Source organism: Cebidichthys violaceus, unplaced genomic scaffold (assembly GCF_023349555.1).
Source record: "Cebidichthys violaceus isolate CVI_PGR_0920_01 unplaced genomic scaffold, fCebVio1.0.p SCAF_6, whole genome shotgun sequence".
Taxonomy (NCBI): Eukaryota; Metazoa; Chordata; class Actinopteri; order Perciformes; family Stichaeidae; genus Cebidichthys; species Cebidichthys violaceus.
Genome location: NW_027176816.1, coordinates 13,321,999 through 13,336,370, shown reverse-complemented (window position 1 = coordinate 13,336,370; position 14,372 = coordinate 13,321,999). Strand labels below are relative to the sequence as shown.

Here is a 14,372-nt window from a genome sequence, read left to right as displayed (position 1 = left end):
ACCTGTATAGTTTAAGAAATATTTTGTCTCAATACCATTTCCACATTTTGAGAAATAAATGCTCTCTTAAAAACCTTTGCAGTTTTATGTTGTTGTTTTTTAAATCAAAGGTAATATCAATTCTCATTCTAGTATTAATTTATATTAATCACTTGAAAAATATTTAAATGCTTTACATCAAGGATTCAGACCATCAGCTTAAAGTCTAAAGAAGAGCTAACAGGTGTGGTTAAAGTGATGTCTAGTCCATCATTTTAGTCAAAGTAACTAGTCATCGAGCACACAATCTGCGTTTTATTTTAATTTTAACAATATTCGGCATAATGAAAAGTACTGTTAATTGTAAATGTTAGCTGTATACAACAGTTAGAAAAAAAGGCTGATAAAATATATTTTGTCCAAACAAACTACAGCAATCCACAAACACATTTCAGTCCTATAGTAAGCTAAAATTCAATAATGACTGCAGTACTGAATGAACTGAAGTTAACATGGTGGAAGACTGGTGTGTGAGAATCCATCACTTCTCAGCTCGTACCGGATCATCGAGTCCTTCAATTCAAACATGAAACTCCCCCGACATGATAGTGATAGTTTTCACCATTTGTGGTGTGTCCTCTGTGTCAGTGTCCAGGCTGCCGTCTTGTCAGAAGGAGGTAGTTGTGACGAAGTGTTCGTAGCTCTGTCAGTCTACCCAGCAAGCGACCAAACCTCTGCGGTCCCCCTCGCGCAGCTCCAGCCTGAGCCCCACACACCCTGGACAGCAGGTCCAGGATCAGTTCCTGCATTTTCTCAACGCAGCTGTCTGCCTGCAGAGACGCACGGTCTGTAGAACAGGGACACAGAGAGAGAGAGAGAGCCTGGATCTGTTTGGTTGTGTTTGTATCCAAACATGGACTGACTCACTTGCCAAACAATTACTGTTTGATACAGCTGTCAGACTATGAAAACCCCTGCTACAGAGCAGGTAAGTTACAGAGCCATTTTAAGCCTTGATAAAGTCATACCCTTTGAGGCATCATTTTACTATTAAAACCTGCTGAAGAGCTTCAGGTGGGTTTATACTGATTACTTACAGAGGAATAGTGCATTTGCGTGTCTTGAATTGAAAGCTGTTTTTTTAATTTCAGACCAAACGTACAGAGTCCTGGTCTGACCTGAGCAGAGCAGAGCTGTCGCAGTGAGCAGGGTGTATTCTGCCTCCGTCACCCGCAGCGTTGCCATGCTGTGGAAGAAGTTGAGCACCGGCCCGAAGAGATCCTCGCTGCCTCCTGTCCACACCAGCAAATAGGAAATTGTTCATTTTGAGAAATACCTTGAAGTACTTTTTTTCATAGTTTGTAAAAAAAATTTATATTTTCGGAGTGAGTGTATGTCTGGATTCACCTGAATTGATGTGTGTGTGGATGTTTTCCTTTGACTCTACATTTCTCAACCAGTTGTGTGTTGACATACTGAAAAGCTGCAGGGCTGATATAAGAGAAAAACAAAGTATGATTCAAACTAAATATCAAACTGAACTAGAATGCTATTATGACCATTAAAAATATGTGTGTCGGATTATTCACCTGGACTGGGGCTTGTTGGGTTATGGGAGAACTGCTGTGCTGAGAGCAGGAACATGACCTCCAGTGAAGAGGCAGACAAGAGAGAGCTCTGGTCAGAAAAATCCAGGAGGTCAAAACCTGTGAGGAAAACATCGCTATTTGTTTGGATATATGTTATGTTTATTTTATTTTTCATGATGTTCTTTGAGTGACAGCTAGATTATATCACAGAATTGATGAAGTTCTATTTTGTATTTACTCCCTCGTATGCCTCATCCTCACTCGCTAGACACAATGGTATGACGATGGATTGCAGTACGTACATCTATAGCATATTGTAGTTCTGTATGTCCTTTATTCTACTTGACTATTCATCTTGTAGTTTTAATATAATCATTATGCCATTTGTCTATTTGGAAACCAATTACAAAACTTCCCAAAGGAAGTATGCCAACAAGTGTGTCTTTGGAAGTCTTTATTTATAAGTGGTATTATCATGTATCACATGAATCCCCTCTCTTTGATCTCATTCACATTTCCTTGTTATTTAAAAATTACTTTTACTTTATTTACAGAGCACATATTCTGAAGGTCACATATTCCCATCTTACCTGGCACTGTCCTGGCAAACTGTAGCAGTCGTTGCAGTTGGGGTGACACAACATCAGACATGCCCTCCCCTTCTTCTATACACGACAACTCAAGCAACTGAGCAGACATACACAAGAAACCATGAGGGCAATGTAAAAATGTAACTGTGTTTTTGGAAAAACAACCGATGTTTCCACACTGTGACCTACCCTGCAGTGGTTGCTGTCCTGTGCTTTGTACAGTTGATGGGCCTCCACCATTCTGTCCACAATGTACTTCTGTTCTCTGGTTAAACTGGCAGACAAAGCCTGATGTAGATGGAAGTTAACATATGGTTCAATCAGTATGTATGAGGAAGTTATGATATAACTTCCTCATGTTACAACTATGAGATAGAAAGTAAATTGTTATGGCCTACTACCCTATGATGTTTTTTTTATGACATACTATATTAGGACTTTTACATTTTTTTGTGACACAATATATAGTAATAATTCAATGACATAATTTACTATGACTGACATTTTTGTATGACATACTATACTGGGATATTTTAGTTTGACAAACTATGACTTTCATCGTTTTCATCATATTTTATGGCATATACTACCGTGACTTTTTATTACATGTCTTCTGGTATACTATACTATGACATTTGTTATGACATATTATACTATGACTTTTCAGTTACATGTTTTATGACATTTTTGTTACATACAAAAATGACTAAGTTTGGCATAAAATAATGGCAAAGGTCAAGGTGACCGCACATGACCGGGCAGTTTTGGATAAGAAGAGAACAGTTTACACAGGGCTTTTTATTAGTTGTTTGGGTGCGAACAACAGCGATGTCTCTTTCCAAATCGAAAAGGAAAGTGGATGATGAACACAGACAGTTTCAAGAAGGATGGACATTGCAGTATTTTTGTGGAGTTTAATGTAAATGCTACTTGCCTGTTATTAAAAAAAAAAGTAGCTGTTTTAAAGGAATACAATCTCAAGCATCAGTACTCGACTAAACATGGAGAACAGTCAAAAGCGTTCAGTCGGGTAATGTGCCTTTTTGGAAGCACGTATCTGTTAGAGAAACCTTTCTCCACTCTGAACTTTAAAACCTTTTAAACCCTGGGACTATTTTTAGGCCTCCGCTGGAAAATAGCATACCCATACTAAAATGAGTGTAGTTTTGCAACTATAACGGCTATTTTAATACTTTTGATATTCAAATAACCCAAACACTTGTGAGATGTGTTGAGATGTGTAAATATCAGTATATATGTTACTGGTTAAGGGTACATTAAGATGGCACACAGCACAAATGGAAAATCTTAATTTTTGTCTAAAAAAAAAAAAAGAAGCAATTTCAGGATATTTGTTTTAGAAATAATGTTGATCCAAGCTTTAAAGCTCTCCCAGATCATACAATATGTTGAGAGTCTCTAAACAAATTTTTACTTTGAAAAAGTGAAGCATTCATAAGTTAGAGAGGATCTAGTACAGAGATGTCAGGCGAGGATTCCAAAATTTACACATTTACACATGTTGCACAAGTTATTTTAATTTTATCAAATATCAAACTATATATTTCACTTGTATATATCACTAATGGTGTTCAATAAATAGAGCAGTTTGGGCTTTATTTGAAAGCTAGGATCCTTTCTAAGTCCTTTCTAAGTCTCTGTGTTCATTTTAATTTTTTTCAGATTCAGCCTCTCTCTCTGTTCAGGGCTGTAAATCCACCCCCCTTTGTCCGATTTCCGCCATTGAGACCACCTTCGAACCGTAGAAGCCAATAGAATTGGAGGGAATTGAAAGTTAGATGATTGATCACAATCACAATCAAAAATGTCCCATCTGATGTCAAATCTGAAATCCGATTTCCTGAGACTTAGAGACCTACCCACAAGCCGACAAGTGTCGGAAAAAGACAAGACCTCCCGATTCACACAGAACACATACGGCTGAACAAACAACAAATATAAAAAAAATTGCTGAGATTCGACAAAAAGTGAGTACAATATTCGATAAAGCGGTTTGACTTGTTTGTGCTGGATGGTTTATAACTCGGCGATGGTTTGACGCAGAGAGAAATGGAGGATATCGCCGTAATCTGTGTGAAACGGAGATGCTCTTACATGTAATGATTTTGTTGTTAGCACGTAGCTAGCTGTTGCTACCTCAGCTAATGCCTCATGGCGGCAGACTCCTGGCAATTTCTGAATATGATATTTTGGTTATTTGTTTAATTGGCTGTTAGAGTTGTGTTTGTTTCATGTAGAAGTGGCTTGGTTCATGTTGTAGCCCCGTTTCTGAGGTTTTCCAGAACTATAACATCATTATATTCATTCTTTGTGGGTTCTTTGGCATTCACTTTGTACGCTAAACTCTGTACGTTTTATGTACACTTGCGTCCAAATGGGGGACGCTCGGGCCTAAATGCAAGTTCAGGTCCAGGATTAGTGATGCCCATCTTGACGCTGTACTCAGGGTTTCAACTTTGACCTCCATCAGGGCAAAAAATCCCTGTCTGGTGTCTGGCAGGAAATAGAATAAAGTACAAATGTTTTCAGGGATTGCATTTGTTAGTTCAGTGCAATGTTTCAATAAATTATTCAGAATAATGTAACGGAAAAAAAGATTTTGCTGCCGGATTTGCGGGCCACATAAAATGACATCGCTGGCCTGCTTCTCTCCGAAATCACTTTTTTGAACACTTCAGGGTATTCAGTTAGTGATAGTGTGGACTCCATGGTGGCTCTGACTGCTTGACCGAGCAGGCTTAGTGAAGGGTCAATTAGCACTACATAAAGGTGATACAAGAGGAAAAGTTGAGGAATTGCCAAAGTTAGTAGGATTCATCCTCTGGGGACCATGAATGTCATCAAAATTGAATGGCAATCCACGAAACAGCTGTTGAGATATTTCAGTCTGCACTAAAATCGCTCAATCTACAGACCAACACTACTATCGCTAGGGCAATGCCATTGGCATGGCTAACAAACCGCAATTTATCCAGTCAGACTGGGTCAGCCCTGCTTTCTATTACCTGCCCGGTTAGCCTGCTGGTAGAGCTGACCCTCTTGCTGTATGTGTTCTCCTCTTCCTTATGTCCTCTGACTTTACAACCTTTCCTCAGTCGTTTGGACTGGCACTGCACCTCTGTCAGAAGGCCTGAGAAAAAATATGCATCTTCAGGCTCAAGTCAAATCAGTTAAATGCAAATTGTTTAAGTAGGTATTGATTACTCCCATGGATACTTTTAAGTTAAATCACAGTAGAGGTCGCTTACACTCAGCCAGCATTCCGACAGCACGGCACTTCCTCAACCGACAGTCTTGGCACTTCCTTCTCATGTACATGTCCATCTCACAGCCACCACCACTCTTACAGTAATACACAGCCTTTTTAGTCACACTACGCCTAAAGAAACCTACAAGTAAAGAAGCAGAAAGAAGGACCAGGTGAGGCTGAAATAAAAGCTCTCTTGATTAGCTTGTACAACTATACAGCGATGGAGAAAATAATTAAAAAAACATTGGAAGGTGAGAAATACCTTTGCATCCCTCACAGGTAAGAGCGTTGTAGTGATACCCTGACGCTTTATCTCCACACACCACACACAGCTCTTCCTGACCCCTGCTCTTCCCACCCGACACCACCCGTGTCTTCCGCCCCAGGGGCAGTCCTACCACTCCGAGCCCCTGAGCCTGGACCCCGCAGTGGGGCTGAAGACTGGGATCACAGGAGGCCTCCAGGCAATGAGGGCTGTAGTGGTACGGAGGATGGCAGGGCAGCGAAGAGGAGGAGGAGGAGGACGGAGAGGAGGTGGAGGAAGGTGGAGAGCCATAGAGGGAGAATGGCAGGTTGGTGGGGCTGTACTGTTGTTGGCTGCAAGGGAGCAGCTGAAGGTCAGGGTCCTGTAGAGGGTAGCCCAGAGGGTCAGCCAGCATGTCTGAAATAGAAAAAGGTGGAAGTCCAGGGGAAAAAAATGTATAATAATTGTTTTGGGGGTCAGAGATGTAGAGTAAGTTTAAAAACTAATGAGTGAACTGTGTTTTCCTTGACAATAGTTCTAGATAAAATGGAGAAGGATTAGAGCAAGAGTATTAAGGCATTTAGATCTTACACATGAAAAATTAATTTAAACTTCTTAGAAAACTATTCACTTCTTGGAACTTCCTTTCTACTTCCTGGAAAATAGTGCATGCTCACTGGTGCTGACTTTCTGCCCATTCTATCAAATCAAACTGCCTTTTTTCCCCCATAACTGACATCCAATTTGTTTAGGATATGGCTGATATTCTATATTTTTCATCATTGTCAACAAACCTCATGGAAAGACATATACCAACAAGTACTGTCTGTGTGGCTTCAGCCTGACATATCGTATTCCTCTGTTCTCCATTAGAAAATTAGAAGCACATCAAAGTGTCACACTGTTGCACCGGGTGAAACTTTCCTTCATTACGTTGAACATAGGCACTGAGTCAATCTCACATACACCACCACCCGGAAATACTGGAGCACCAAGTGTGTATTCATCCACAGTTAATAATAGTCCCCAACAGATGCCCTATTTATGTCCTGTTTGAGTAACATTTGCTAAAAATTACAGTGACCAGCAGTTTTCGAAAATTACTGAGCTTTTTGAAAATATAAAACTGTATATTTGTGACCGGCTGACAATGAGATAAATAGAGTAAATTGACTAATACCTAATGTATCCTTTAAGGATAAATGTGTTAACATGTACACTAGTATCCTGGTTTTGAGTCTTATCTTGGTTTGTGATTTTTACATGGAGCTTGAGAAACCTGGCTATTGATTTCCCTGTTTACATGGCATCCACCCACCCATACACACACACACACACACACACACACTTCTGTCATGTGCACAACAGATAAAAAAAGGACAATTTCTTGAACAAGTGCAATAGCAAGAACAGAAACATGAATGACCATTCAAGGAACACTATAAGGCTGTTTCAAAGTCAAAGAGCGTCATAGGAATATGGTCTTACATGACTCCTGTGACTGCTTTTATGGTTCTTGGGGGATATAATAAAAAGTTGAGATTGTGAAGCCTTGTGAATTTGCTGAAACAGGATGCAGCTGAGAGCTCCCAGTGCCATCAAGGATTTTTTGATCCCGTTTCTGGATGCCTCATTCAGTCTGTAATGGCCGTTCTGTGTTGTGACGGGCTGAGACATCTCTGAGCGTGTATCAGCAGCTTGTGTTTTGCAAGTCCTGTCTCCTTTGAGAAAACATGTGTGACCACTGGCAGCCTCTGAAAGAACAGCTGGACCAGCACGACTGGGACTGCTGTGGGATCTTTTATGCGCTGATTAAACGTAGAGCCCACCCAACTGTCAGGAGTCTCAGGACTGCTGGAGATGGAAAGTTAAAGGGTAAAACACGTTGCATGAAGATGGGGGCTAAAAACAAACAGATTATTTGGAAAATGTGTCTTTGTTTAAATGTGTGCCTTCAATATTTGACAGGGAAACTAAACAACCATCCTTGTAGGTCTGTAGCGTCGCTAAAGGAAAACTTAAGTGATTGGAATCACAGAAAAAAAGAAGAAAAAAAATGAATGGTCAAAATCAAAGCAGCAAAGGTATATACTGTCTTTTAGTCCCTAGTGTGGCTTAAGCAGAGATAACCCTGATGATAATGGCTGAATCGATGGAAAGGCCTCCTAGAGGCTCCAGGGCCCCAAGGGCTCAGGGCCTGTGAGAAAGAGCCCTCATTTGAAGTGTCTGTTACAAGCTACTGTATTCTTGTTGTATTCTTCCTTTGAAGATACTGTATTCTACTGTAGTCACAAGGCTTGGTCAGAAAAAGAGATGTCCTGATCACATTTTTTTATCGAGTATCTGCCAAAAGTCTGATCTTAAAGTTAGTTGAGTGGATCAATGCCACACGGTAAATATAAGAAAGTCATATCAATCTTCTCATCCTGAAGTCGCAGCATTCTCACAAAATACACTTCCCATGTCACCTGCTCATCACCTTTAAAGAACTGGAACATTTCTCCCCCTCAATTCCTCCAAGACTTTTTCTACCTCCGCCTTGAGGACACAGCCAGCCCTGCACTCTCTGATCCAAGTCCAAAGAAAATGGTACGGTCTGGTACTTAGACCGTACCAGACCGTACCTTACAATACTTTGCCACTGCGACTATTTATCAGTCATCAGTCTTCAACCTTTTGGACCCCAGACATTTCCTGGAGGTTTTCATGACAAATGGCAAAGTAGATGTAGAAAACTGGTGCATTAAGTTGATTGACACCCTTGACTGAATAAATATCAGAATCATCACTTATTAACCTGTTCTCACTCCATCCTTTTGTCCTCTTTCGTTCTCTCTCCAGATGTTTCCTGTCTTCACCAGACTGTGGCGGCGATGGTTTTTTTGGGGGGGGCTTTGCTTTCTCTTCCATATGACAGCGCTGTGGTTCGCACTGTTTGTAATCCATTTGAACACTGTCTAAACACTCCTCAGCCTCCCTTCCATCCCACGCACTAGAGAGCCAAACAACACCAGCGAACTACCCCCCCATAGCTGCGCCTCCACCACCCTCCTCCCCCTGCTCCTGAGGGCAGGAGGGGAGACAACAGGGAGAAGTTGTTGATGATACATGTCAGTATAAATAGATCCTCCGATGCACACTCAGCCTTCCTGCGTGCTGTGAATGCATCGAGCCAGCTGAAACTCCTCAAGAACTATTTTTTTCATGTCAGCGAGTTCTCAGAGGCGGTAAATAAACGCTCATTTCATTAATCAACTGTGCAAGTTCAGTCACATCCTTGTTGCAAAACAATATAATGTATGAGTTACCCACTTACTCAAAGGTGCACAATACAGAATTCAGAGCATATCTATTGCCTGCTCAAGGTCTTCAACAAAGAGCAGCTAACATGCTCACAGCACGAACAGTGCAAAGAACAGTATGAGTGCTGACTGAGCCAGCATGGTTGGGCTGTACGGTGGTGTGGTGGCCCCTCTTGCCTCACAGCAAGGGTTTGATACCGGGCTGGCTGGGCCTTCTGTGTGGAAGCGTGGGTTCTCTCCAGGTTCTCCGGCTTCCTCCCACAATCCAAAGAACTGCAGCTAAGGTAAACTGATGACTCTAAATTGGCCGTAGGTGTGAATCTGAGCGTGAATGGTTGTCTGTATGTGTGTTAGCCCTGCGATAGCCTGGCAACCTGTCCAGGGTGTACCCTGCCTTCGCCCAGCTGTGATCGGCTCTACGTTATTAGTTGTTTGCTGCTATATTAATGCACTGAATTTCAAATTTAGCACCTTTTAAAGGAAGCATACATAACTTGTTAAACACCAGTGATGAATATGGGATATTGTTAAATGTGCAAATGGAATGTTACAGTAGAAGTAGACAGCAGTCCCTCAGTAATGTCGTTTTACTTTATTATATTATATAATGAAAATGGTCAAAAATAGTGAATATAAACTTGAGTAGATTTGAGTAATCAGATTTGGACTGATGTGACAGCAGTCTAGAGGGCCTGTCCTCCAGAGCTCCCTTACATTTTTGTGTCACTTCAGAGGGTCAATTCACCCATATTACAAAAAACAAACAAACATGCTTTCTTTTTGTATCTATATTGTCAAAGGCACCACATAGGAAATGCATTTATTTTATATTTATATATAAATATTTAATTTTCTTTATTCTATCAATTGTATTGGGATGGAGTCTGAAATCTTAGAAGTTAATGTCTAAAACGTGAAGAAATTCAACCAAAACTATCTGCAGTAAGTGAGAAAGTTTGTTTTCCTAATTTGGGTGAAGGAACCCTTTACAACAGTAGAAAACAAAGTTATTAGCGCAGATTAGAAATGAACCAGGAACCAATAACGCTATACCACGTCATTTGAATACATTTATCATTGACTGATAACATTGGAAATCCTTTGCAACTAAAATATCTCCACACATTCAAATCATATAAGACATTGACACTCATGTCCGAATATCGAGTCTTTCCTCTTCCTGGATTAAATGTATTGGTATCAATTTCCAACAGTCCAACTAAGACATCATTCGTTCTCATATCATTCCATGTTCAGTGTTTTATCTATTATAAGAAATTACATGTCAAACAACTTGTTTTAGAGAAGAAAAGGAAAAAAAGGAGAAGTAGAGGGAGAAGAGAAAGTAAAAGGCAAAAGAAAAGAAAGTCAGAAGAGACGTGTCAGTGTGGACTCACCGTAATACTGGAGCTGCTCCGTTGAGCAGTAACCATCCGAGGCAGAGAATAACCCCCCTGCCGAAAAGCTCATCTCCAACTCAGTCCACTCTCTCATCTGGACAGAAAATCTTCTCTCCAGCTAGTAATACGGGATCTATCTTCACACACACACACTTGCAAAGACATAAACACGCACAGACAATTACTCAGAGGATTCACAAAGATATGAAGGATCTGGGAAGTGCGGAGACATTCCTCTATCCCCAGGTCTCTTAGCTGTAGAGGCTGATATCCCAGCCTATTTTTAAAAAACAGAGGGCGAGTGCAGCTGGCTCTTGGTCTGTGGTGGATGATGTGCTAGAGGAGGTCCCCGGGGAAAGTGGGGACACCCAGGAAGGACAGGGATGTGACTGGGGTCCAAACAGCTGGACCTGGCCGGGGACTTCACAGATCGACGGCAGGGAGGGACGGATGCAGGGAAAGATGGAGTTTTTATCCCACAAAGTGAAGGACACCCAACACTCATTGAGTGTACCCGTGAAAGTTTTTTTGGGGGGGGGGGGTTTTCCTGTTCCGATGTGAAAGTCCCGGGACAGAGTATATGTATATGTACAGATTGTAAAACCCTCTGAGGCAAATTTTGGATTTTGGGCTATACTAAATAAATTGAATTGAATTGAATTGAATTGAATTGAATTGAATTGAAATTGAAATTGAAAATTGAATGTGTGTGTGTGTGTTGTGGTTTGGCCTGAATGGATGTATCCCAAAGTGCAACAGCTGGGCTGGAAAAAAGGAATTATTTTCCTCAGTTTAATCTGATGAGTCGAATAAAGTAATTACCATCATTAACTCAATTGTTAAAAGTTTTTTCGTGGACTAAATATTGCTTGTGAAGCTTGCTACACTTAATGTGTGTTTGTCTGTATGTCCGTCCATGTTTGTCCTCCAAGCCTTTGGGAGTGTGTTTACTTTGCTTTTGTTTACCGCTGTTCTGTTTGTGCTGCAGTTAATATTGGACAGCAGTTAGATTTAAAAGGGGCTCGGGGACCTCCTCCTCCCCCACAGACAGTTAACCAGGCCGGGGCAGAGCAAAATGAGACGAGGCTTGAACCACCCAGTAGAGACAGAGGAGTGACCTCAACACTGGCCTGTAAATCTCTGAGCAGGGCCGTTTGACATGCAGCATGCTTTACTGAGGATTAACGGCGTCCTCCCACCCGCATATCATCCCTTTCACTGGCTCATTATGGGAACCAGTACTGATTGGTGGATAGCAGACGGTTTGTCAGTAATGCTCACTGAAGCCGTAGCCTTCACTGGAGCGATCACGATCGATCTCAGTGACAAATGACACAGGAATTTGGGTGCTAGCTACACAGTGACTTTCCTTTGAAGATTGTGTCCAAAGGGTAAATCTGTACACATGTGACCACAGTCCACGATGACAAAACAGTTTTGAGATAAATTGTACTAAAGGGAAAACCACAAACTAATAATTACAAATGAATGTCATAGACCTACAATAACAGTCCAACTACCAGAAACAGTTGCATTCAACACTACAAGCCTTTACATGGTGAAAAAGTGAGACTAATAACTACATTGATAATATTACTTTGAAGGTTTTATGGTTAGATAAAAGTCACGGAGAACAGCATTATCGGAGCATTTAAATGTACTGCATTGATATAATATTGTTATTCTGTTTCTTCATATTGCAATTCTACAATAAAATATTTATGTCTATTCTATATACTGTATACAGCAGTGATTTGAGCTGAATGTCAACATCAGCTTGATAGCCAAACATGTTGATAATGACAATGCCAACATGCTTTAGTATAGCAGGTATATCATTTTTGCCATCTTTGATAGCATGCTAACATTTTCTATTTAGCACTAAACACAAAGTACAAATGAAGCTGATGGGAATTTGATGAGTTTTGCAGAGATTTTCTTATCAACCAAAGTATTAGGCAATTTAAATATCTGACCTGATGATGATACTAGAGGGAAAGTCAGTGGACCACCAAAGTTCTTACAACTCATCCCAGTTTCATGGCAATCCATCCTTTAGTCAGGGGATCACAAAAGTCAGTAGGATTTATCCACTGGGAACCTTGAACGTTTCTACTAAATGTCATACCAATCCACCAAGTAGATGTTGATAAACATTTCCTTGACATTACTACAATAATCTAAATAGATGCATGAATCCATTGCTAAAGAAGAGGTGGTCTGTTGTGTTTTCCTCCATTAATATTGGTGTGTCATGGCAAAACAAGCATCAGCCATTCCTCCAACTGTCTCTGACCTCTGAGGCAGCAGTCCTCAGAGTGACACTGAACGATGGGAACAATATCTGAGAGCGTGCAAATGTCACCATGGATCTTCAGGAGGTGTCACACTGTTGGACACATTGTTGGACATGGGCCTGATGATGAGGGCTCGCCCCATGGGAGATGAGAATCACGAAAGAAGAGGGAGGGGGGGGGACTTTAAGGGCAATTTCATATCATGCATGGATAGTTTAAATTGGACTCTGGCTTGTTCCCTGAATTAGGTTGTGTTCTGTGAACCAACTAACTGTACCAAAATGATGAGATGAACGCCAGAGAAACAAGAGCAAGGTCTAGCATTTCAACATAACGCAAACTTAAACAAAACAAACAGAAAATGGCAAAGAAGTCAACTTGTCCTCAAACTAAGTGATGGCATGTGCATGTGCAAACCTCCCAAACTCATTAGTCCTGAATCACTCACAGTACAAGCCCTGAGATAAATTCAGCACATCGTAAATCCTGTTCAGGACGTCTCCTCCATGCCACAAGCTCCTCTTTATCGGAGAGCTGATGGCTGGTAGCTGCAGCTCGATAATGGTTCGGACTGTTTACTGATTCTCGCAGGAAACTGACACTTACATTAAAGTGGCTTTGGGTTTGTGAGTAAAGTTCACAGCTTATGTTTGAGCATATGTGAGTGAGTGTGGTTGGGGGTTTACTTGGCTATCAAGAGAAGGAATGTTAAATGTAAAATATTCATTGTCACAACTAAAATTATTTGTTTGAAAACATTTCCTATGATCTGTTGAGGTTACTACGCTTTCTATGCTTAAGCATGCTGGATATATCAAATAAATACATTAAATTCCTCATAAAGATACGACCCTGGATCTTAATGCAGCATGTAGAAACTGGCCATCATTAATTAACACTTGGGCCTTTAATCAGCTGGTGTGAATTACATTGAAGATCTGTCCTGGCTGGAATTGTATTGAAATTACATTGAAGGGTTGAACACAGAGCAGCAGAAAAATGACAAATGTAATGTCAAAAACTTTTTTTTTTAAACCCTTATAGACAAGACTGATTCAGAATGCAGGATAGTAACGTGCTGCTCTTTAGGTCAAAAATCTGTGTTGGCCTATGAACAATTCTGTTAATGTTGCTTTATGTTAGTTAGGAGCAGAGGTAGTGGACTCACCGCTGATGGTGGGAGCCTTCCTGTTGCACCTAGCGTCCCGACGTCCTCTCCCTTTGTCCAACTATCTCACTTTTTGTAATGTTGACTTCAGCCCAGCCTCCATCCTCTCTCTCTCTCTCACACACACACACACACACACACACACACACACACACACACACACAGAGTAAACAGACAGCTGCTCTTGATGTGTGTTTTAGCTGGACGTGCGGAAACCTTACCAAAGATCTTCTTTTCCTGTAAATGTTCTCTTGCAGGACAAAAGTCTGTCAGTGAGGAGAAGAAATTATTTATAGACCTTTTATGGGGAATATTTGAGGGAAACGTGGAAAGTGAAGCTGAGCAACAATAGCATTCAGAGGTAAAATGTAGGGTGTCTGACATGGTAAATTAAATATATTTTCTACACTGGGAAATTGAAAATATCCTAAATTTACCATAAAATCCCCCAGCATGGGACCTTTTGGTTGGACTAGGGATTTGAACTGGCAACCTCTCCGAGTCATAAGGGACCCCGTCCCTGCACCACTTG

The 14,372-nt window shown here is 40.9% G+C and overlaps 1 protein-coding gene across 2 annotated transcripts; it reads right to left on the bottom strand.

Annotated features, from left to right (window-relative positions):
* Window positions 1-276: 276 nt before the first annotated feature.
* On the bottom strand, window positions 277-14,104 carry nr1h5 (nuclear receptor subfamily 1, group H, member 5). Of its 2 annotated transcripts, XM_068732770.1 has the most exons (11): window positions 13,841-14,104; window positions 10,373-10,527; window positions 5,692-6,090; window positions 5,428-5,568; window positions 5,185-5,309; window positions 2,348-2,446; window positions 2,159-2,255; window positions 1,569-1,685; window positions 1,387-1,470; window positions 1,158-1,271; window positions 277-826 (listed from the first exon to the last, which is right to left on the bottom strand). In XM_068732770.1, exons 2-11 carry the CDS (start codon window positions 10,467-10,469, stop codon window positions 624-626), a joined length of 1,476 nt encoding a protein of 491 aa, XP_068588871.1. In that variant the 5' UTR covers window positions 10,470-10,527; window positions 13,841-14,104; the 3' UTR covers window positions 277-623. The 2 variants fall into 2 exon arrangements, with proteins under 2 accessions (XP_068588871.1, XP_068588872.1); XM_068732771.1 differs by lacking the exon at window positions 13,841-14,104 and having other exon boundaries at window positions 10,373-13,817.
* Window positions 14,105-14,372: the final 268 nt, after the last annotated feature.